General features: G+C 41.3%; 1 protein-coding gene across 7 annotated transcripts in view; it reads left to right on the top strand.

Moving 5' to 3' along the window:
- DCDC1 (doublecortin domain containing 1) overlaps positions 1 to 25444 on the top strand; it is a 360320-nt gene that overhangs the window by 297563 nt on the left and 37313 nt on the right. For 4 of the 7 annotated variants that reach the window (XM_036029173.1, XM_036029175.1, XM_036029172.1 and 1 more), the window contains 8 exons: positions 1060 to 1159; positions 3008 to 3143; positions 4960 to 5119; positions 8992 to 9150; positions 12383 to 12583; positions 17665 to 17758; positions 19913 to 20080; positions 24841 to 25026. In XM_036029173.1, the coding sequence (XP_035885066.1) occupies positions 1060 to 1159; positions 3008 to 3143; positions 4960 to 5119; positions 8992 to 9150; positions 12383 to 12583; positions 17665 to 17758; positions 19913 to 20080; positions 24841 to 25026 (1204 nt within the window). Of the gene's footprint in view, positions 1 to 1059; positions 1160 to 3007; positions 3144 to 4959; positions 5120 to 8991; positions 9151 to 12382; positions 12584 to 17664; positions 17759 to 19912; positions 20081 to 24840; positions 25027 to 25444 lie in introns of those variants that run through there. The other 3 variants (XM_036029178.1, XM_036029177.1, XM_036029174.1) reach the window with 2 other exon arrangements.

Genomic DNA, 25444 nt, shown 5'->3' with positions numbered 1-25444 from the left:
CCTCTGCCACCTGCCGTCCATCTTTCACCTTTGTGACAGGTGACTTTCTAAAAAGCAGATCTGTTAACACCACACTCTGCTCTGATACCTTCAACGACTTCCTGCTGCTTATGGGATAGAGGCCAAGGTCATTCATTTGGCTACCTAACTGCTTTCCATCAGTTCCTGTTTTCTTTTCCAACTTCATCTGGCTCCTCTTCCGGTCCATACGCTCAGCTCCAGCCATAAAAAACTTCTCTAGGTCCTAACCCTTCTTGATGAATGCCTATTCATTCGTCAAAGCCCAGTCCAAATGCTACTTCTGTAGACAAGGCTCCCCTGGAGGAATTCATCATTTTTCCTCTGTCTTCTCACAGGATCCTGGCCAGGTGCCCATAACAGCGCCCACTACTCCATGTTATACTTCAGTTGCTGACCTGCCTCTCCCCGTGACTAGGGAGGGGTCTCCTCAGGAAACAGGGGAACCGATCATTCATCTTGATATCCACAGGGCCGGCCCAGTGCTTGTCTGGGGGAGAAAAATCTCTGTTAAATGTTTAACCAAGCAAAAAATCCTTATTTCAGAGGATGTTAAAAGGCTATACAAATCACTTCCGGAGAAGGGAGATGAGGAACTGGTTGGCGATGAGTGTGATTTTTGAGGCTTTGGAGAAAGGGTAGAACTTCTAAGGAGGCTGTTTTAGGTAAACGGGAAACAAGAAAAGGGAAAGTGTGGGCATATTGAGACCTAAGAAGTCAGAAGTGACAGGTCCACCTGTTTAATGACCATGTCTAGCACTATACTAAGCACTTTTTAAAAATTAGCTAGCTGTCCTCACAACAACCCTGGAAAGTAAGTAATTTTGGCCCAGACAGTTTAAGTGACACCCACATCCCACAGCTTGGAAAGGGGGGAGAAGACTCAAAAGGTGTCTGACGGGCTCCAGAGCCCTGCCCTTGACACACAGGGCCCTGCGAAGGAGTTGTTGGTAGCGATTCAGGCCCCTGATTTCTTTTATTCTCCCTTCTCTGCCGGAAGCTGTCTGTACGCAAGGTCAATTCCTGTGTCTTCTGTTACAGGTGCACTGAGGTTTTAAATTTACCTTCTGCAGCTCGGAGACTGTTCAGTGAAAAGGGGAAGGAAATCTTTACCCTAAAAGACCTTCAAAGAGATGAACTGGTAAAGACATGAATGAGAAACTGGAAACATTAATATATGAATAACATTTAAAATGTTTTAAAATATAAGGCTTCAAACATTTACCCTTTTTCCTCTTATTTTTTCTCTCAGAATTATCCTAACTCAGCCACTGTCAGAGAGTGATACTAGTAGCTAACTGTTGAGAGCTCACTGTGTCAGGTGTGACTTTCAGAGCCACGTATGAATCAGCCCATTTAATGCTCATCACAGCCCTATGCAATGGAGGCTGTCATTCTGTAAATGAAGGAGAAAGCCGGAGAAGACCAAATTGTTAACCACTTGTGATTTCTGTCCCACTTTGAAAGCAGTAGATGCTCTTTTCTTTTCAGGGCCTTCAAAAATGTAGTAGTTTAATGACCTACTACTTAATGATAACGCACCTTTTCAGACAAAAAAATTATATCTAGATTCTCACACACCCTATTTGGGTAGCTGGAGAAGGCTGAGAAGGACATTAGCAGCCCAGCCTTTTCCCCCATTTATGAAATTGCAGGTGTATATTTGAAAAGAAAACCTGCCCTGACTGATGCCTGAAATTCTTTGCGACCCAAATCTGGCCTGCTGCCTGTTTTTAAATAAAGTTTTATTGGAACACAGTTATGCCCATTCATTTACATGCTGTCTGTGACTGCATTTGCTCTACAACGGCAGAGATTCAGTAGACACCATATGGTCTGCAAATACAAACTATCTGAACTTTTATAGCAAAAGTTTGACAGCCAGTGGTATAAATGAATTTATAGCGCATGCACCAAAATGTTAATGTGGATATTTCTAGATACCGAAGTTATGGGTAATACTTTCTGTTCTTTTTGCTTATATGTATTTCATAAATGTCCTTAAATAAATACATTATTCTTTAAAGGAAGAAAGAGTCAGTAAGAGAAAAAAGGAACTCAGTGCTGCCTTTTGTGAGGCCTCTCGCTGGTCATCACACACATGCTTTGCATGAGGACTCAGGAAAAACTTTCCCCAAATTTCCTTTTTGAACAACAGATTCCTTTTTTCTCTTCTGGACACAATCACCTAACTGTTCATGTTTTTAACTTCAGGTGGGCTGTTCAAAGCAGTGACAGGTTCATGTCTAGCAAAAATACAGGATCTTATAAGTCACTCCTGGCTCCCTCTGATCCTCCTACACTCATGCTTCTTTGCTCCGGTGGCTTCATCCACTTGTCTTTAAATGGATCTACTTTAAATTCTTTCTGAACTAACACAGGTGATGAGCACTGCATCAAATTATAGACATGGCATTAGAATTCCAAAGAAGATCTGCCAGTCTCCAAGCACCATAGACTCTGCTGTGTTACGCTGCCTCCGATACCGGTCATTGCTAGTTCTGTCCGAGACCCTCACGGGGTCTTCACAGTCAGAGCCTGAACTGAGTTCTGACAATATGGTGGCAGCTTGGTTTCTGTTCAGTCCTAGTTTTGCAAATCCCTGTTTTACACCTACCTACCCTTCTACTCTTCCCTCCCCTTATCCCTCCCTCCTTCCTTCCTTCCTCCTTTCCTTCTTTTCCTCCTTCCTTTAAAATTATTTTAAAATACTTTATATTTCAAAATAATTGTAGATTTACAAAAGATTGCAAAGATAGTATGGAGAAGTGCTTTTTTCACACAAAACTCTTGAGATCCATGAAATTTGTTGCATTTATCAATAGTTTCTGTCTTTTAAATCCATGCATTAATCCAGTATTAATCCATGGTGCCACAGTTTAATGGTTCACCTGCTGTAGGAAGTTTTGACTGTTTTCAGCCTTGGCTATTCCAAGTGATGCTGCTGTGACCCATCGCAGATGGGGTCAAAGGCTCATTGCTTTGACAGGTGTATGTTTCACGCGGAGAGCCGTGGATCAACCCTGACATGTCTGTTGCTCATCAAAAGAAGCAAATCTTCCTGAGGAACTTAGCATCAGATATTTCTAAAATCCAAACCTTCTGCAGTACACGTAAGATTGAGGGTAAGCACTGTAATTATTTACCTTAGTATATAAGGCCAAAATAAAACACCTGATGATACCACTTTAAAAAAAAAAAAACCTGTTTGCTTAAAGAGGTCATATTTCATTCCTGCCTCGTGCTATTTAGCTCTTTAGACTAGTTTTTTTTTTAATTTAACAGAGCTGCATATTTTAATTCACACTGCCTTTTGGTTGTGCAAAGAAAACATAATTTATTTTTTTAAAGATTTTATTTATTTATTTTTAGAGAGGGAAGGGAGGGAGATAGAGAGAGAGAGAAACATCAATGTGCGGTTGCTGGGGGTCATGGCTGCAACCCAGGCATGTACCCTGGCTGGGAATCGAACCTGCGACACTTTGGTTCCCAGTCCGCGCTCAATCCACTGAGCTACGCCAGCCAGGGCTAAAACATAATTTATTTTGCCTTTAACAAATTGATTCTTCTTCGTGCAGCCCATGCACACCCATCAAAGAAACACAAATGTTCACTTAGGTTTAAATTTTGTCCCATAGATTAATTTAAATAGCCCCCTTGTTGGGGGGGGCAATGTGGTGAGGGCTCTCAGACTTGCCACTTTCCAGTCCCACTTCAGTTCCTCTCTAGGACAGAAGGAAGGCACTTGGGGTGCTGACCCTCTTGCTTCTGGGCCCTGCTGCTGAAGTCTGTGGCTGGGCCATGTGTTCCATTCTTGCAGCTCCGACAACGCTTTGGGTGGGTGCTGCTCCCTGCCCGCCCCAACCTCTCCTCTGACCCCCCTGGCCCTCTGCAGCCTGGTTGCTGCTGGGTAGCCATCTCTGTAAGTGTTTGCTACAGGACCCCTTGACCTTTGTTTGGCAACCTGTTCTGGGAAGCGTCCCTGCACGGCCCTGAGCAAACCCTGGGTCATGGTCGCTCCTCCCAGAAACCACTTCCAGGTTCAGACTTTAGTGGCACGGTGAAGACTGACTGAGAGGCGACTTGTGACTGTGTCCTGAAAATCAGCAGTGTCCCCAGTGTTTCTTTTGGGCAGGGCAGCTAAGATACCCAAAGTGAAGCCCAGAGGCGGAATCATGGTACCTGTACTACTGCATTAGTGCCTTCCTCTGTCTCCTGCCTCAAATCCGCTCAGACCCAGAAATAACGGGTTTTCTCCAGGTCAACCCCAAGAATGGGTTAAACCTTTGATTTGCCAAATGGGAGCTGAAGGCATCTGTAAAGATCCCAGATTATGCCGGTTCCATCCTGACTTGCACAGCCATTATCTTGTGCTCTGCTTGAAAGTCGGAACTATCTTTGTACCTTTGCTTTCCTTTTGTAACTGGTCTCATCTCCTCATGGTCTTCCCCTTTTCCGTAAGGTTGCTTCAGGCACCAGGACAAAGATTCTATACATAGAATGGCAAAAAAGGGAAAACTATTAATACAGTTCATAACATTACCCTGTTACATAGATTGGACACTGGACAGCTTTGCATGTGTCTCTCAAAGCACTGGGGACTGTCACTGAGGAGTTCAGGACACATTAGAGAATGATTTAGAGACATATGTCTAAATAATGTAGCCCATTTAAATAGTTAGAATTTACAATTACTTCCTTATTATTGGAAAAACTTAGTGTTAGTATTTTTGACTAAATGTCTCGAGAGGAAAGAATCTACGAACTTAAGTGAAATCCAACATATTCATTTTAAAAGCAACTATCAGTTACTCTTAGGCTGTGCTCTTATTCCGAATAGCTGGAAATGTTCTGCATTTTTATTTTAGCATGCATTTTCAAATTGCTCGCTCTCTGCAATTCTAACTAAGCTGCTCTTGCAATTTGTGCATTTCCGCTCAGCTCTTGTTTTAGAAGTCCAAAGTGACATTGTGTCTGGAGCCAAGCTTGCTGTGTGTAGACCTGTAGCAACTTTTGAAGAAGAGAAGCAAATTATAGAACCAGAGGAAGAGCAAACGCAAAAAAATGCTTTCACAGTGGAAAGTGCTTCCAGCGAAATTCTGTAAGTAATCAGCGTGGCCAGAAAAGCTACCTGCCTCGTATTTAAACTCAGCTCATTAGCTTGATTAACAGCACAGAGCCCATGCAGGGAAGCCACGCCAAATCTGTGAAACTGGTGTCAGGTGAAAGGCTGGTATTTAATTAGTTTCCTGGAAAAAGGACAGAGCTGGAGCTTCAGGGTTCAACCATCACAATGGTCTACTTTCAGTGACTTTGTTATGATGTTTCTATTTTTTGAAGACCGCACTCTTAGAATTGCGGACATTAACGTGAAGAGTCCGTCATGTTTTGCTTCCATAAATGTGGACTTGAGAAACACTTCTTCTCTCATGTAGTTTCAAGTTGGGGACATAGTAATGTGGAGCTATCATCCTGGATCTATGGAACAGCTGCCGGATTGGTCTTGACCTCCATAATCTCCTTCTTCCAACTCACCTGAAGTTCTGTCTATGGACAATGATCTTTCTAGAACACAGTCCTTTCTGTACAGTTCTTTAATGGCTACCTATGCAGACAAAAAAAATTTAGCCTGGATTCCCCAGGCCTTTCTGACCCTGGTCCAGGCCTGGAGTTGACCTTCATTTGTCCCCTTGGGCCTGTCTCCAGTCTACATTTTTTTTCCTGCCTCTTGAGCTCCACCCACCACCTCAGCAGCTACAAGCTGTCCCCGGAATGTGGCACGCTCCCTTTAAGTTCGACTGCAGGCCTCGGAGCCACGTACTCTTTTCTCTCCACCTGGAGTACCTTCGTTTGCCCCGTCCTCATCCGTGGAATGATTTCCCACAGTTGAAATCAATCATGAGAGAGACTGTGGGTAGCAGTGTTCCGCCCCCACCCCCTTGCTATGCAAACAACCGCCAACCTGGGACTTCCTTGAGGGCACAAACTCTGCCACACATCTTCTGAGAAGAGCAGCATAATTGTCTTTAACCATTATTCACTGAATAAATAAATGATTACGTTTTCAAATTATAAAACCCCAAATAGCTGATGAATTACTATCACAATAACTGTGAAAATAAAAATTAATTTATATATCATTGTTATAAACTGTTTAAAAGGCTCTTTCTATTCTTAGTTATCTTTAAGAACATCAACTTTTATTTTAGGGATGAAATCCCATATTTTGATGAGTGCTCCCATGGTCCTGTGTCCCGGTACTGACAGAGGCCCTTTTCAGAGAGAATGATTTGACCTAGAGGGTATCTCTCTCAGTGGTTAGGAAATTGACCACAAACTTTCCCAACACTCCCTTTCATTCTCCTAAAAAAAATGTATCATCTAGTCTCTGAGTTCTTTTTTCCAAAACGGAAACTAAGAAAAAATAAGGAACCTCTTGAAGAGCAAAGATTCACAGTGTTCTGGTTCATAGGTTCCTTCAAGGCTCGGAGTCCTTGAGGTACAAACGATTGCGTCCACTCCAAACATGATCCAGGAACCTCCCACACGGCCCAGGCAGGCCCTGTTGGTGTAGTCTCCCCCTGACTGCTCCTGGGAACAGGAGATCACCGTGTCACGAGGCAGTCCGTGTTAATGTTGAAATGATTATTTAGAACATCTCCGTCCTATGGTTTCATCTGTATCTCTGTGCTATGCTTTATTTCTCTTCTACTTAGGAGTCCTTAAAATACTCCAAGCTCACCATCATTAGCCCACTGGGTTGTCTCTTTTCCAGACCAACTTTCATTAATTAGTTCTTTGAACCATTTCTGATGACTTGATTCTAGATCACCTTACATTAGAAAGTCACTATAAAGTTGCCCTGGACTTTCCTAGACATGTTTGTTGGGCAGTTTTCACGTATTTGGGAAGTAGGATGATTTCAGAAGGGACACCTGTAAAGCAAGAGACTAGAACATACATCTGGAAGGAACCCTTTGGATAGCTGTGTTCTATGTATGTATGTATGGATTTCTGGTAAAATAAAAAAAGGTAGGAAGCACAATGCAAAAGAAACTCTGGGAGCACCAACCTCTGCTTGGATGCCCTGTGGAGGACAAGGCTTTCAGAACATGGCGCTTCTGGGTGGGGTGGGGAGCTTTCTCTTTTCCTCACGGCATTACAGGCAGGCCCTGGCCACACCTTAAGCTTCTTCTTCTCCTACAGCCTTTCTCACTTCTCTTCACTTTCTCACTTTCCTCACTTTTCTTCACTCAGTACATGCATACCTGTCATGCCAGTGTTTCTGTTCCTCAAATGAGACAATCATATTCTGACTTCAGAGCCCTTCCATTCATACTTCTCCCTGCCCGGAATGCTCTCCCTCCAGATCCTTACATGGCTGTCTCCTTCCTATTGTCCAGGCCTCAACTCCAACATCATCTCTCCGAAGAGCCTACTGTGGTTCCGTTACTAAAGTAGACCCCACCCCAGCCAATTTGTGTCATAATATTCTGTTTTATTCCACTTATGGCACTTACCTTATTTATTTATTCACTTAATCTCTCTCTTCTTTCTATTATAATCCGTGAACTCTGCTAATTTGTGTTGTTTATCACTTAGAAATCTGCATCTATCATGTAGTAGATGTTCAATAAATTTTAGTTAAATTAATGAATAACTAGCTAATTAATAATAACTTCTATGAATGCATGAATAAACAAATGAATGAATCAAGCAAGATGGATTTTTACATGGCTGCTTGAAAATCGACTATACTCCATTTGTCTGGAAACCCAAGAACACATGGATAAATTCCAAGTTAGAAAATGAAACATCTAGATTCGGAGCAAGAATATTGTTTACGTTATGTTAAAACTAAAAATGACTTTTTCCCCCTTCTCTTTTCCTCCAAGAAATGGACTTCATGGAAAAGCTGTTTTTTTGTCGTTTAATTTTCAACACAAGATGGCACTGTTGTTTTTTTAAACAGTTACTGAGATTTTCCATTTGAGAAGCCACTTGTGCTGAAGTTCTGAATAAGGCCGTGGTTACCCACCAATTTCATATCCACATGTAATACTTTTGTTACACTGGAAAAGTGTGTGGTGCTCTGCTAACACTGGGACCGTCCCTGAAGATTTTGGTGATTGGATATTGCTTACAGTTACCTCAAGTTACCGCCAGCCCTCGCTCATCACAGCCGCCCCCAGAGAACTTGATTCAGACACATGCACTTTTAGAGCGCTGAAATATGCCTGCTGCTTTGCCTGTGTATTTATCCCACATTCAGCCGAGTAGTTGTCCTATCATGTCATGGTCCCACAGAAGGCAAAAGTGCCCTAAATGGTGGCCTGGAACCTGATACACATACACAGATCTGTGTGGAAACTATGCTCCCTTGCACATTTTCGTCTTAATAAGCCAGAAGGCTGGCGCAGTTGTTCAAATGCTGACCATCTACTCAAAGTGTTTGAGTGCATTATTCTCTATCAAAAGCTAGCACCTATATGCCAATGTTACTGGAGTCTCCCTAGGTTTCTCTATTGAGAGCAAAAGTTAAGTTAGTTAAAATTCCTTTACCAGTGTCTAGTGAATAAACTTTGTGAAACCCAGCAATCTAGGCTGCACTGGTCCAGATGGAAGTAGGATGCGCTGGTGGGATAGGTACACGGAGTCTTGTTACATGTTCATTACAAATTTCTTCAACTACTGAGTAGTCTTAATCTTATAATTTTGGAAATATAATATGCGGCCCCATTGTTTTTCTGAGTGATTCTAACAAAGATGAATGCTGTTTATTATGTAATTGAGGGGTTTTACTTGTGATTTTATATTAAAAGATCTAAATTATGTATTAGCAGGATATGGATTTGTAGTGTTAGGCGTCATTACGGAAATCTGATTCACAGACCTGCCGATGTCCCTCAGAGAAAACTCTGTGAGCAAAAATCAGAGTCCTTTTGCTTTGTTTTTGTTTCTGAACCTTGACAGAGACTCACACGCGAGAGCCCATCTCCGAATGAAGGCTTGTCACACACGCCCCAGGTATGCCTGGCAGGAAACTTCTCCTGGCCTTGATGAAGGTGACAGTTCTCCAAAGAAAATGGAGGAAAAGCCCTTTGAAAATGTGGATCCACAGAAGAAATCCAGGTAAAAAGGTGCAGCGAATTCCATCTAGAGATTTCTGGCTGGTCTAAGAATTCTTCACTTTGGGTGTGCATTACTGTTTGCTGCTACTTACATCCACATGTGCATTTATGTCTTTCTTGTGTTTTTGACTGAAGTACTTGCAAATATTGATGGGAAAGTTCTTCTCACCTTAGCTATGTAATGTAATTTCTTGTTCACTGGTGTATCTTTTCTTTTTTTTTTAATATATTTTATTGATTACAGTTGTCCCATTCCCCCCTTCACTCCCCTCCACCCTGCACACCCTCTCCCACCCACATCCCCCCCTTTAATTCATGTCCATGTGTCATACTTATAAGTTCTTTAGCTTCTACATTTCTTATACTATTCTTACCCTCCCCCTATCTATTTTCAACCTACAATCTATGCTACTTATTCTCTGTACCTTTCCCCCCCTCTCTCCTCACTCCCCTGTTGCTAACTCTCCATGTGATCTCCATTTCTGTGGTTCTGTTCCTGTTCTAGTTGTTTGCTTAGTTTCTTTTGGTTTTTGTTTTAGGTGTGGTTGTTAATAATTGTGAGTTTGCTGTCCTTTCACTATACATGTTTTTTTTAATCTTCTTTTCTCAGATAAGTCCCTTTAACATTTCATAAAATAAGGGCTTAGTGATGATGAACTCCTTTAACTTGACCCTATCTGAGAAGCACTTTATCTGCCCTTTCATTCTAAATGAAAGCTTTGCTGGATAGAGTAATCTGGGATATAGGTCCTTGTCTTTCATGACTTGGAATACTTCTTTCCAGCCCCTTCTTGCCTGAAGGTCTCTTTTGAGAAATCAGCTGACAGTCTGATAGGAACTCCTTTGTAGGTCACTGTCCCCTTATCTCTTGCTGCTTCTAGGATTCTCTCCTTCATTTTTACCTTGGCTAATGTAATTATGATGTGCCTTGGTGTGTTTCTTCTTGGGTCCAGCTTCTTTGGGACTCTCTGAGCTTCCTGGACTTCCTGGAAGTCTATTTCCTTTGCCAGAATGGGGAAGTTCTCCTTTATTATTTGTTCAAATATGTGTTCAATCTGTTGCTCTTCCTCTTTCCCTTCTGGTATCCCTATAATTCGGATGTTGGAATGTTTAAAGATGTCCTGGAGGTTCCTAAGCTTCTCCTCATTTTTTTGAATTCTTATTTCTCCATTCTTTCCTGTTTGGTTATTTCTTTCTTCATTCTGGTCCACTCTATTGTTTTGAGTCCCAGTTTCCTTCCTATCACTATTGGTTCCTTGTGCATTTTCCTTCATTTCTTTTATGGTAACCTGCATTTGTTTATCTAATTTGTGACCAAAATCAGCCAATTCTGTGAGCTTTCTGATCACCAGTATTTTGAACTGTGCATCTGATAGGTTGGCTATCTCTTGGTTGCTTAAAAGGATGAGTTCTGGGGCATTGATTTGTTCTTCTGTTTGAGCCATCTCTCTCTCTCTCTTTTTTTTGGTCTGGTCGCTCCTGTTCCGGTGCGGGGCGGAGCCTTAGGTGTTCCCCAGGGCTGGGTACCCCAGTCACTAGATTATGACGTTGTCTGTGGGGGCGGGGTCAAGAGGGAACATGGCGGTCGCTCCTTTCTCCATGGGACCTTAGTCCTTTCTCTGGGATCCTGGTTTTCATGCTCTGCCTTGCTCCACAATCGCCGCCTCACTGGGTCTACCAGCTGCTGCTTGCATATACAGGGTCCACCTGCTGAGATCTTGCGCGTCCCAGATGCCTTACGCACCCAACTGTCTCTGCTCTCTATGCCTCGACCCACGCCTGGCTGCTCGTCTCCGCCCCTCCTACCAGTCTGGATGAAAGGGTCTATTTCAACTTCTTGGCTGTCCGACTTCTATTCAGATAAATTTTCTGTCAGTTCTGGGTGTTATTCTGCCTCTAAATTGTTGTTGTTCCAATCTTGGTTGTGCGTGGAGGTTCGGTGCGTCCACCTATGCCTCCATCTTGGCTGGCCTCAGGATCAAGGAATTCTTATAACTGTGGAGGTCCCCATAAGGAGCAAGGGGTCCCAGCTCCACATCAGAGCATTCATCCTAGGGTTCCAGTGCCAGGAAGAGAAGTCCCCATAACTTCTGGCTCATTACCTCCCCCATCCGCAATCCGATCTTTTCTATTAAAGCTCCTCTGCCTTTGTCTCCTGAGAACTTAGCACAGAGTATATATTTGTTGAATAAATGTGTAAATGAACTTATGAATAAACATATAACATGCCCTGATGTCTTTAAGAAATTAGTAAAATGCAATTTCTTTTTTTTTTCAGATTTTATTTATTTATTTTTAGATAGGGGAATGGAGGGAGAGAAACATCAATGTGTGGTTGTCTATTGCATGCCCCCTACTGCGGACCTGGCCTGCAACCCAGGCATGTGCCCTGACTGAGAATCAAACCCTTGACCCTTTGTTTCTCAGGTTGGGGCTCAGTCTGCTAAGCCACATCAGCCAGGGCCAATTTCTTTTTTTTTTTTTATTTAATTTTGTTCTAGTCAACGTCCAGTGAAATGACAGGCATCTATAGTGCTTTGTGTTGTTCTATAATCTTTAAACCTTTGCTTAATATTACAGCAGCCTCTGTGTATTACACAGTTTTGACACTTCAACATTTAGCATTAATCTGTGCACATAGTAGGGGCTTAATAGGTGTTTATAAATTAACTTAATTGCCAATGCATTATGATGTTTAGAATGTTTAATAAGGTTGCTTAATTGCTCAAGATCATTAGGAAGCGATTCCTTTAAATTAACTTTAGTGATTATTTTCTATGATGATATTGAGTTGTTAGAGAAAATTAACAAACTTGGAGACTAATATTCTATTTGCCAGGGATTATGTAGATAGAGGATAGAAACAACAATGGTTTAAACAGAACTCCTTTATTTTTCTTAGTTTTGATTTTATAATACATATTCCCTCTTTTCCAGCTTCTTTTTTTCCCTCTAACTAAATTATCTCTTCAACTGAATGTCTTTTTTCTTTGCTGATGAGTTTCTCATATTCTCTTGGATAAACACCTATTTATGTTACAAAAGAAACTCAGAATTCTACTTTCTATATCAGCTTGGCGGTGCAAACAGCGTTCTACTGTCCTGACAATAATGACTCACCATTGTAAGTGCATCTGGTTCACGGCAGTCTCCTGCCAACAGAACTTGCAATCTCCAGTGCATCAAATGCATGGGACATTTTCTGCACCTAATGGGATTTTTCTCTATCTCAGCCCTTCTCCAAAGCAGAATAAATTGCACAAGATTTGCAACCAGCAGTTTGAATACAGAGATGGGCAGATTATAAGCTATGCCTCTCCTCAGCTAGTCTTGGGGGTGCAAGGTCCCAACCTGCATTCAGGCATGGAAGTGGTTTTGGTGGAGAAAAAAGCCAACGACAGCCTCCAACGCTGGATACACAAGGAAGACAGCAGGTGAACCCATTATATTTTGGGGTTAACATTTGAAAAAGTGAATGGGGTCTAAGAGATTTGGCATGGTCTCCACAGAGCAAGCTGGTGTATATATGAGGACTTTGGATTTTCAATTTAACATAGCCAATAATTTTTTTTTGTACTCGAGAAAGAGAAAGAGAATGAGAGCAAATGTAAATGCTCAATAGTCTACACACAAATTATCCACTATTGATTCAGAAAAGAAATGTGAAATCTGACTTCCTGGGTTTATAGTTTTAACTGACCATTGAGGTCAGTTAAGAGAAAATTGGGTACACACCTAACTTTATAATTTGAAAGGATCTAGTAGGAATTCTAAAAAGTCCTCATTTTTAAAAAATTGCTTTTCGTACTTCAATCTCCTGCCCCTCCCCACGTGCATGCTTTCCCTCCCCTCCTTCCACCAAATAACCAAACCGATATGGCTTCCACTCACACAGTGAAAACAAATTCTTACCTTTACACATATATCCACCCAGTGTAATGGGTGGCCCTTGTTTGAATGCAGATCCAAGCCAGCCACTGTCAGATGGTTATTTCTGAGGCAATCAGAGGAAATTTAAAGCAGTCTGCATACCACATATATAAAGGAAGGCTTGTTAATTTTATTGGGTGCAATAATGGTTTAATGGTATAAAATGTTAGAAAAAAAGAAAAATGCGTATCACTTGAATACATATATAGTATTTGTGGAAAAGTTAAGAGGTATCTCAGATTTGCTTTAAAGTAATCTAGCAAAAGCAAAACAATTTTGAAGTCGGGAGGGGAATGAATGGAACAAGAATTGCAGAATGTTGATTGCTGTTGGGTCCTTGGTGGTTTCTTCCACATTTCTCTCTGTTTTTGTGAATGTTTGAACATTTCCTCAACAAGAAAGAAAATAACTCCTTGGTTTTTAGATTGGTTTGCTGCAGATTCTACCATTAGTGTAATATGGTGGGCCTCCAGGGGCCTCTTCAATCTTTTGAAATGCTGTATAAAATTTGTGTTTGTGTATCTTTGCAATATATTTTTTTTTCTGAAAAGGAGCTGTGATTTTCACTGGGTTTTCAAAAGGTATGTGATACAAAAGCCTTAGGAATCACTTTCCAGAAAGATTGCATAAGCTTCAGCAGGCGGCAGCAGCGGGCTCAGCGTGGGAGGGAAGGGAGCTAGCCTTCATCTGCTCGCTGTCTGAGATGAGCAAAGCTGCCAGCAAGGAGTACTTGCTGGGCTTGTTTTAGAAAGGGCCGAAAAGCCAACATGTAGACAGACCTGGTGAGTGTGTTCCTTGGCCCCATTCATCCTAGCTAGCTAAGCCGTCTTTGCAGCGAGGAGCTAGGAAGCACGCTTTTGTCCTTGCAAATGACTTGCTATATGGGACTGGAATGCATTCATTCAGCTTTGTTTTAGGCGCTGGTACTTTAGCAAAGAACAAAACAGGTAAACATCCCTGCCCCTACAGAGCTAGTGCTACCCCCTCTCTACATTTCTAGATTTGAGCGGTGCATCTCATTGCCTTGGCTTTCTGGATCGTTGTGGAAGTCATGCTTGAGCTCCAGCGGGGATTCACGCAGGGCCGGTGAGCCGGGGTGAATACACATGGGAAATGAGAAGTGACTCAAAGGCAGGAAAAAGCCAAGCACAATGAGTTTAACTCAGAAACACTTGATCATTGGCAGAGAGGGCAATTTCTGAGTCCTCCTGAGTGTCTGTCACTGGTGTTGTTTTTCACCCTGAGGATCGCGAAGGAAGCAAGAGGAAGGGAAGGCTATTTAAATAAAAATGGAAAGAGACATTTGTCTCTAACTCTGAAACACTGGACTGTAACCAGCACTGCTTTGGAAAAATCTATCCATGTGTAACATAAAAGAAGAGAATGGCCTTTTCCAATGTCCTTCCACTTTCCAAAACCGTCTGCAACTTTGCCTTCTTGACGCCTCCCCACATCAAGCTGTGGAAGGGAAGGACAGTTAGTGGGAGATGGTGGTATTGACTGTTCCCCAGTCAGAAACTTCAGTCTGCAGAGAAGAGGTGGAGCAGTGAGGGAGGAGGAGGAGTGGGGTGGGATTTGCTTCTAAGTACATGGACCACCACCCAGAGACCCCCATAAACACTTTGGTGGAGGGTTTGCAGAAGTCTTGATGATGACTTGTGGGCACGATGCAGAGGAATTTATGTCCTGTGGCAGAAGTGTGTCTGCATAGAGAGTAACTTTGAGCTTTTGTCCACATTTTCCCTTGGCATTTTGCTTTGTTTTCTTTCACGTAATTGGATATGGAAACCCATTTGTCCTGACTGACTGGTGAGGCCTGGGGGATCCTGGATTGTATTGTGAAGCAGAACCTGCAGTAAATTTGTTTGTGTGGACCACAGTCTTTTGATCCTCCTTATTTTGCCCAGGTAGTAAGTTTAGGGAGGCAAATGTCTACTGAGAATTTGCATTGGAGTGTAGGCACAGTGGCTCACAGGCAGCACTGAAGTGGCTGTCACTGTGCTGAGAATGACCTACCTTTAGGCCTGTCATTCAGGCTTTGCTGGTATAACACACCATCCAGGCTGGATGGGCAAGAAGTGACCAAGGGGGCACTGAAAGGCATGGTCACTTGGTTTCCAGCCCCGCAGAACAGTGGTCCATATCAACTTTTGAGATAATCTGGCACCTGCCATTTTCCACTATGGCATTACCTGAATTAATCAGTTGGTCTCTACAGGGAGATATGAAAAAATATGAAGGAACCCTCAGGGGTGAAAAATCCCCTCGACAGTACTCAAAGTTATAGAGGGGAAAATGCAGTATCACAGAATTTGGAGCTGAAAGCAATCATAAAAATGTTCTAGTCCTAGTGACATGATTCCAAAGCTAGGTAAACTGAGGCTCAAGAAGATTAAGGGACTTGTATGCACTCATACCACAGGTTAGTGGAAGAAGCAGTGGTATCATGCTGGCTGTTGCTGGACACGGAGTCATTTATCACTTCATTGTTTGGCATGTGGGGGGTTTTGTGTGGAAGGCTGCATGCTCAAGCTTCCCACAGAATGCAAGCCTTGTGCTGTGGGCAGGTGCCAGTCGACTGCACTATTCAAAAAGGAAAAGGAAAAATGACACCATGATGAGTGAGCATGGTACTGAAGCCTGGGGAAGTCGCTATGTCTAGTCCGGCCGTCCTAGTCAGCAAAAACAGAGATGGCTAGGTAACTAATCTTGGCATCTCAATAGGTCACTGTAGAAAGATACACTCAATCATTCATTTGAATAATCTTGAGTGCCAATAAGGATGCAAGGTGCAAAGTATGCAACATGCTGAGGCTGCAGAGAGGAACAGTGTAGAATAGCAGCTCTCTTGCCGTGTGCCGTCTTCATAAATGCTAAAACGGTATTTGATAAAATTGAGTACCCACTTCAGATTGAAAATGACACTTCATTAACTAACAATAGAAAGAAGAAATGCACTCTCAGATTAATAGTGATTATCTTGTTGAAGCCAGAGGAATGTTTAAACTTCTGTTATAATTTTGCTGTAGTTCCCAATACTTTGTAAATTCTTTACACTGAGGATATGTTATTGCCTTATGTTCAGAGATTTGAATTAGATATCTGGAATTTTTCCAGTCTCTAAAGAAAAAAATATATTACTTTTATAGCAGATCCCCTCCCACCCACTCCCTTCCTCTCCACTCCCACATTGTTAAATCTTGTATTCAGGGGGAGTCATGTATTCCACAGCAGGAATACCACTGCTGGTCTGTAATGTAACTGTGTTCACGGATATAAAGAATTGATTGGCTTTTTCCATACAGACAAAAGCCTTGAATATTTGGTTTATTTTTGCTTTTAAGTGATGCAAGGAAAACATGTGAGGGTTTTACAAAATGATTTTCATTTTGTTTTTCAGTCAAGGAGGCCTTATGTTGGCTACAATATAAAATCATGTGAAAATATTCATTATGTGTCTTGGATTTTTAGGGAAAGCTCCTTTAGAAAAAAAGATTGAGGTACATCTATAAAAAAAACTTCACAACCATTAGTAATAATAGTTAATGCTAAGTACTATGTAACAGACAATATTGTATGCAATTTATGTGCATTAACTCATTTAATTCCCACAATGGTCCTAGGGATAGTATTTAATTATCCCACTTTGCTGACGAGGATACTGAGGCACAGAGTTGTTGAGCAGAGCCACAGAGCTACTGAAAGGTAGACCTAGGACTCAGACTTAGGCTTTGTGGCTCCAGAATCCACGCTGTCAATCACACCGACACACTGCCGTGCACAGCAACCAAATGGGTGAGGAGAGTATGTCAGTCTGGGTACTGTCTGGAGACAGAGTCACACAGTGATTTAAACAGGGGAAGTTCAACATAATTATTAAACAATGATAAAAGAGTAATTATTGTATATTTTAAAAACACATAAGTTCTATATGATACCCTAAGGCTGAGGGAGACTATGCAAGAAAGGACAGACTTGGACTGGGGCGCCTCGCCAAGGCTGGAATTCAAAACTCATTGGAAAAGGTATGGTTATGACCCTCTGGATGGCAAAGATACGTGTTGGTTTGTTTGGCCAGACCTGGTCTTTGGTGGCTGGGCCAGCAGGAAGCAGCCCTCTGGAACATACATGGGGGTGCCACTGGTTGCTGGGCACATGCACATGTGAAGGGAGTGGGGGTGCGGGTGTGGCAGAAGCCCTGGGATGTGCAGTGTCTGTGTCAGGACAGCCACAAGCAGTTGTTCACACGGCCAGCTCAGGGCTGTGAAGGTGCTGAGGGACCACGCAGTCTGGGCACCTGGCTGGGCAGAGCATCACTGGCTACCCCACTCCTGACCATGGATGCCATGCAGCAGCCAGAAAGAGTGGCAGAGCCCCCTGCTCCTGCAGTGTCCTTCCAGCACTCTCTATGAGAAAGCTCAATATCGTGCTTACTGTAGAAGTGGAAGAAATGCTTGAAGCATTCACATCCATTGTCACAGAGCATGTATGGAGACAAGAAGTAACACACTAATAAGTGGCACCAGGGGAGCTCTAAGCTGGTCGTGGCACCACTTTGTAATGTGCCTGATCCTGTCTTCCCAAGGACCTTTCACTTGGTGAGAAACCCAGACTTTGTGCTGGCAGCGTCTATGACCAAGACGAGAAACGAAGTCCGTGGCTATCCCGTGGTTGTTCAGGTAAGACATACGTAGGCTAAAGAGTCATCATAGCCCTTTATTTAGTTAAATGCGAGCAAAGCTCCATGCCTCCTTATTGTGGAGAAAGAAACTGGATGTCGTAGAACTCTATCTTGAATGCCATGGCTAAAATATTTACAATAGTCTACTTAGATTTCAAATTGGGCATGTTCCTGTAGCTCTTAATTTAGTTTAAGCCAACAGATGGTGATTGTGGGCTTGCTGCATGTCAGAAGCTATGCTTGTTACTTAAATCGGTTCCAATGGCAAGCATGAACAATTGTCCCACCAGCGTTCACGTAGCTCACGGTCTCAGTGGTGGGCACCATCCGTGGAATGGCTGCAGACACACCGCGTGTCTTCAGTTCAGTGATCAGAACATATGCAAAGCCCCTTTTGCCTGGCAACTGGAGGAAAAGAACATGGTCAGAGGGGTCTTCCTGACGGATGTGAAGTCAGCAGTGTGAATTCTAAGACACACACACACTCCTTTGAAATACACTTTTAACACACCTTTGCAATGCTTACGACAGCCAAACAATTTTTGGAGACTCCAAAGAAGTCTGACTTCATTTGATGTTTTAGGCAAACACCTGGGAGTTCTTTTTTCATGTTTGTCTGTCACCCTCACTTACTTATAGCCAAAGATACCCCTAAATATGCGCGTGTTTATGTGGTTTCTTTTCTTGCTAAGCGGAGAGAAAGCTTAGGAGCATCCCTGCTCTGCATTTACTTTCTGTATCCTGCGCCATACTTATCATCTTTTTGTGGAACAGAATATATTGTCTCCAGGGAACATTTGTTTTATTCCATGTTTTTAATAGCAATGAGGCAACTTGCTTAGCAGGTCCTGAAGCCAAAATTGGGACATAGCAATCTGGACAAATATCAAAGCTTAATTAAGCCTTCTATCCTGATGATAAATATGGGCTTAAAATTTGTTTTAGGAGACACAGTATATATAGCATCACATTCTTCCCTGTCAGGTGCCTCGTTGGCGGCGAGATAAAAACCTCATGCAGATGCAAATTTAGTACCTTAATCAGTTTCATAAAATTATAGATATGGATGTTTTCCCTTAAGGTTTCCATTTTATAAGAAATGAGTTTGGTCCCACAGTAATTTGTATTACCTTTCAAGACTTGTTGTTGTTGCTGGTGTTTTATTTTTATTTCTTGGAGCAATCAGTTTGTGAGAAAATATTAAAGTTCATGCAAATTAATAAAAATGAGGCATGTTAGGTTAATGTTACTAGACCCCCTCCCTGTTCCTTGAAATATAGTCTTTGTTTTCATATCTCTGAGGGATGCTCCATTGTCTGACCTATTAAATCAATTCTTAAGGCTCATTTATTTTCCTCTTTACTATCAGTCTCTCCTGGTAAAGTCAGTGTCATCCATTATAAAGTTCCTTCAGGTGTCACGATGTGTTTGGTTAGAACCAACCTACTGGTTTAAAGTCTCTGAAACTGAAACTACTTATTTCTTTACTTAAGCTTGAGCCAAGTTATATAAGTTGAATAAATATGCTGTTTCTATTATATATAAAACTGAGTGTGTTCACATTTTTTAAAACCCTCCTTGATAACCACTAAAATGTAAATTAAAATATCAACAAGGTATCACTTTTCACCTACTAAATTGATGATGTTTTGGCAAGAGTATGAGGAAAAGAGGCCATTTCATTTATTTAATTTACGCTTCTACTATTGGTAGAAGCGTAAATTAAATAACCTTTTTAGAAAGTATGTGGGCATAATAAAGCTTTATAGGATATATCATAACATTTTTAAATGATTCTCTTTTCAGATCCACAATTGTACTTGAGGAGTTTATTCTAAAGAAATTATAGATGTACATAAAGATTCATCTGTACAATTCTTCATTGCTCTTTTGCTTATAGTAAGGACAATTTGAGAATCTACATTTTTATTTGGGGAGAGTGGTAAAATAAACTGTCCATAAGATCAAATAGTATATATCCTTAAAAATGTTCAAAAAAGATTCCAGGAATATTGTTAAGTAAAAACAAAAACAGAAAAACCCAAACCTAATGCAGTTACCAAATTTACATATTTTATGACCCTCTGTCTGTTATAACCAAATCATAAGCTCTCCCATTTGACTCCAGATTTTGTCTCTCTCTTTTTTTAAGAAATATAAACCCTACAACAATGGGGCTTCCAATCAAAAGTGGAATTACATCGAACCTACAAAAGCTTTCATGGCCTTTCATAGCACTGCACTGGATAAGGAAATCACAGCAGCAAATCATGCTGGAATTTGTACATCTTCTGTGTTTAAAGAAGACATTGATCAACCCGTAAGTGGTCCCTTCCTACTGAGGATAAAAGAAAAAAATTAAAAATGGGGTAATTCGATAAAGCAAGAAATTATTTTTTTAGAAAACCTATGTTCACACAAATTGAGCACTGATTTGGGGAAGAAATCACATGGACTCCGGGGTTCTGATTAGGAAAGGATGAAGCAGTATTGATATTACTCTCTACTTACATTGTTCCGATGGCTCCCCATCATCAACACCATCTCTGGTTCATCATCAGCTCACCGGAACATGCACGAGGGAGGGCGGGCACACATCACCCTCACACAGCTGTGCCGGCCACACTAGCTGTCGCTCCGCTCCAGAAAGTGTACTAACATGCAGACGGGCCTAAATGACTTCAGCTAAATTAAATTAGACCAAGCATAGGCCTAGGCATAAATATATTCTTAATTGGTAAAGAAAATAATTTCTCAAGTTTGGTCCTTTCATTTTTTATTAGTAAAGAATTACTTGCCCCATACTTCACAAATACCTGAGATACTGTGGGTCAGTGGGTCAAGCCACCATGCTGTTGTTGAACACCGTACTTGAAACCTCATACAGCTCTCATGAAACCCTCTAAGACCCTCTTTACTCAGCTCTTTAGAGTCTCTAAACTGCTGCTGCTGCTTCACCCATCATTTGCTAGCTCTCCTGAATAAGAAATGTCTAAATGTACCATGCTGTTTTGCATCTCTTGGTTTGGACTGTGCTATCTATACCCTGTGCTGTGTTCTACTGTGTCTGTGAACTCATACCTTTAGCAGATGCAATGCCAGACTAGTAAGGTTATCTTAAATCAAATCAACTGGAAAAGGCTCCCACTACCCAATAATTGACCATTTGAAGCACCAATATGCTAATGAGTTCAGTGTATTGACACATATCAGATATGTTTAAATCCATATGTTCATACTGACATTAAACATCAGTAACAACAATTCATTGAACACAATTAAGTGAGGCTATAAAAACAATTCATTAGTAAAGTGGAAAATAAAAAATTCAACTATTTATTTGTTTCCTTTATGAACTGTACCTCAGGATTACAAACTGTGGGAGGAGAAGGTTTTACTTTACAGAAATATCCCAGTCAATAAGTGAATCAGCACACAATTCATCATGAACCCCATGCTTTTCTGTCTAAATGATTCTTCATGTAATATTCATTCAGTTCCATCTAAGAGGGGATATTTAATTTTCAGCCTTCCAGTAACTTATAGACAAATGGAAATCAGATGTGCATATAGAGAAATGCATAGTGAAACTTGAGAATTACATCTTTGAAAGTATCATCTAAATGCTGGCTTTGAATTGAGGTAGATCTATGTACTTCAAGAGAGTAGTTGAACCAAAGGGAGAAGGTAAAACAGCCATGAGCTTGGAACCAGAAGTCACAGTTCTGTGTTTCAGTTCTGCCGTGTACTACCTGGGTATCCTCAGATGAAAACTTAATACTATGCAGCAGAAAGAAAGAAGGAACTCCTACCTTTTGTGACGGCATGTATGCCACTGGAGAGTATTATACTAGGTGAAATAAGCCAGGTGGCAAAAGACAAATACCATATGATTTCACCTATAAGAGGAACCTAGTAAACAAAACAAACAAATGAGCAAAATAGGACCAGAGACATGGAAACAAGGAACAGACTGACAGTGACCAGAGGGCAGTGGGGAGGGGAATAAAGAGGGAAAGAAGCAGAAGGGTCTAATCAATGAACAGGTATAAATGACCCATGGACATGGACAATAGGTGGGGATTGGTGAGGGTGGGAACAATGGGGGTGGGAGAGGCAGGGGAGAGCAACAGGGGAAAATTGGAGCAACTGTAACAGAACAACAATAAAAAAAACTTCCCTCTCTGAGCTTTTGTTTTCTCTTATGTAAATTGAGAATGGTGATATTAACTCTGACTGCACTTAACTTTTAGCCTTGAGAGGATCAAAGCCAATTAGAGAGTCTGTGTGAAACTGCTTTAAAATTTTATTATGAGAATTTCCATACATATTCAAAAGTAGAGAGGCTTGTACAATGAATTCACATACACCTATCATCAAAATTCAACTATTATCAAGGTCTGGAAACATTTACAAACCCCCAGACATGATATCATTTCACCTCAAACTTGAACGTGCATCTCTGAAATATTTGAACATTTCCTTACCCAATCATTCTGCCATTATCACATCTAACAATGAACAGTAATTCTTCACATGCCCCATTCTTAACTACATTTCACAGGTTCTAAAAAATTCTTCTTAAGGTTGGCTGGTTTGAGAAGGCCCCAGCATGACATTTAGTTACAGAACCTGAGTGCTGTCTCCTATAGAATGTGTCTATTTGGATTTCTCTCTTTGCTTCATGTGGCATCCTTTAACCTGTCTTCCAAGGCTCTATACTTCCTGTAAAAGAAACTTAGCACTAGAAGTGTAATTAGATTTATGTTCAGCTTTTTTAATAAGAATCTTTGTAAATTTTACTGCATTTTTCATAATTATCACTTATGTAGGCATACAGTGTTTGGATTTTCCATTTTTTAGTGATAACAGCTATCAATGGGTTCAGGTGATTACACCCTAATCCCACATTTTTAAAAAATTTCTTAGTGACTTTCTTGTAGTGTCTGTCACTCTTTGGTGATCTTTGCCTAAATAAATTATTTCATTAGGAATTTCAAAAGGGTCAATTCTGCCTAACTCTTTAGTTTTTCCCTGCATTTATTAGCTGAACTTTTAATGTAAGGAACTTGACCTCTTCAATTAGGTATTTGAGTACCCAAAAATATAGTTTGTAAGGGAAGGTAGGATAAATGCTTATTTGTTCTATCTATCTCATTTATCTATTGTGGTATAACAAATTACCTAAGAACTTAGTAGTTTAAGCCAACAACCATTTTTTTTGGTTGTGGGTCAGCAATTTGGGTCTGGGCTCAAGTGGGCTGTTCTGCTGGTCACTGATGCAACAGTAGTCACCAGTGACACTTGAGCACTTTGGTGGTTCTGTGGGGACCGATGGTCAAAGATGTCTTCACTCGCATCTGGTGCTTCGCAGGCTGTTAGCTGGGGGCCTTGTTTCTCACCAAAGCTTCCTGAGCAGGCTAGCTTAAGTGTGTTCACATTGAGGTGTCAGGGTTCCAATTAAAGCCCAAAGATAACAAGCTTCATTGGCAAGCACTTCTTGGGCATCTGCTTACATCATATTTGCTAGTACCACAGTGGCCCAGGCAAGTCATATGACCTTGACCAGATACAAGGAAAGGAGAAAGAAACTCTACTTCCTGATTGGAAAAGCAGCAAAGTCACATTTTAGAAGGGTATGCAAAATAGTATGGGATCATTTTACTGTGGCCATCTTTCAAATAAATTGCCACATTTTCTAATGGCCAAATTACAGAGTTACAAATTGGTGCTCATTTACTTTCAATGGACTCCAATAAGTTGTGGTTTTGTTGTTTGCTAGGGGGTTTTTTGTTTAGTTTTTACTTATATCTTTAGCATCATTGTGAACTCATGGGATTTTTACATGTTCAAACATTCTACGTGGTTCGGTTATCATTCTTTTTGTTGCTCCCAAATTGGGGCAAAGCTCCGCTTTGGGCCAGTGGAGGCCCTTCATGTTGTTGCCTTTGTGTTTTTGACATGATTCCTTTACTTTTAGATAGCTACTCTTCTTTCTGGGTGCCACATGGCATCCCTTGCTTATTTTGTGTGTTTCTTGCCACAAATGTGGAAGTACCTATTCCACCAAGAACCCCTGATTCTGGGCAAAAGTTGTACACATAATGTTGAATTGTTATTGTCTCTAAGCTGTTTTAGTCAACAGAGTTTGGAGATATGTTTGTTTTTATTCACACACACACACACACACACACACACACACAAGGTCTGTCCAGAAGGTATCCAGCCATGTACGATGAAAATAGAAAGACTTATTGAAGAAGATACAAGACACAAGAAACATTGTATGCAGGACAATGATGCCTCAATCCCCCTCAAAGTAGGCACCTTGGGACCTCACACAGTTCTCCCATGCACCATCAATTGCCCCATTGTATTTTCCTGAATCTCATCGATGGTCTGAAATCTCTACCCTTTCAAGGGTGATTTTAGTTTGGGGAAAATCCAGAAGTTGCATGGCACCAAATCTGGGCTGTGTGGGAGCTGAGTCACCTGGGTGATTTGATGTTTTGCTAAAAAAAAACTCTGCATGAGACATGATGCATGAACAGGTGTATTGTGATGAAGCTGCCAATTACCAGTTGCCCATAGCTGCGGACTTATGAATCATCCAAATAGTTTCTGCAGAGAAATGTTCAAGCTTAATGCAAAATTTGTTGATCTACTTGCTCATTCATTTTGAATACAAAAGCCACACAGTATACATACTCACTCAAAAGTGTCTACCGTCCCCACTGACTTGTATAAGGGAGTCGTCATTGTTCACACATGTGCATTCCAGTCCACTCTCTTTGGCTGCCAGGTAACACTGATGTCATGCAAACTATTCTCTTACATTAACAATGTCTGGACTTTTTCCAGACAGACGTGTATATTACATATACACATATACATATATATGCACATACATGTGTAGATATATAAAATTATTAGGGAGCAAAATAATGCATTCATGTTGAGATTTCTAATTTAGTATCCGGTGATTATAAAAATGCTTTATTTGTCTTGTAAAGCACTCTACAAAAATGCTGTTGTAATTTAGATGTGCCTAGGTCAAAGCATCTTCGTCCCTCTTTTTAGGGATACTATCATCTCTCACCTGCTGGAAAGAAAAAGATTATGCTGTGCTTAGCATGTGGACGATCCACGAGAGCTGAGAAGGGGCTGAAACAGGTGCTTCCAGGGACGCCCTTCCTCTGCGCCTCGGGTTCCGAGACCCAGAAGCCCTTCTCGCGAGGGCCTTTCAAGGCCGTCCATGTGGCTGAGGTGCGTAATGATCTGAGTTCTGCTGATACCTGCGTGGTATCACTTTGGCACCTTTGATGCATTCATTATCTGCCTTGCACTCAAGTTCATCTCCACTCATCCGATTCATCTTCCTCTGATGCACCTTTACCATTTCACCTGCATTGATTTCCTCTTTCCCATTGTAATTTAAAATACATTGTCTATTAATAGTTCAATACACTCTTTGAAGTTAATTGGGCACTTCTGCGGCTTTAATCATCTACTGACACCTTCCACTCTCTGTTGTGTGGCTTTTAGACGAGGAAGTCACTGCAAATCTCTACTTAGCACAGCAGCGTTTCTGCTTATTTCCACGGAGTAAACTCCTTTTTACTAGTATGGAGCATTTCAGGGAGAATTTGACATGTTGTTGTCAATGACTTCAGGTTGGGTGCCT

The sequence above is a fragment of the Phyllostomus discolor genome, chromosome 6 (genome assembly GCF_004126475.2).
Source record: "Phyllostomus discolor isolate MPI-MPIP mPhyDis1 chromosome 6, mPhyDis1.pri.v3, whole genome shotgun sequence".
In the NCBI taxonomy this organism is placed as follows: Eukaryota; Metazoa; Chordata; class Mammalia; order Chiroptera; family Phyllostomidae; genus Phyllostomus; species Phyllostomus discolor.
This window is presented reverse-complemented; position numbering and strand designations above follow the sequence as displayed.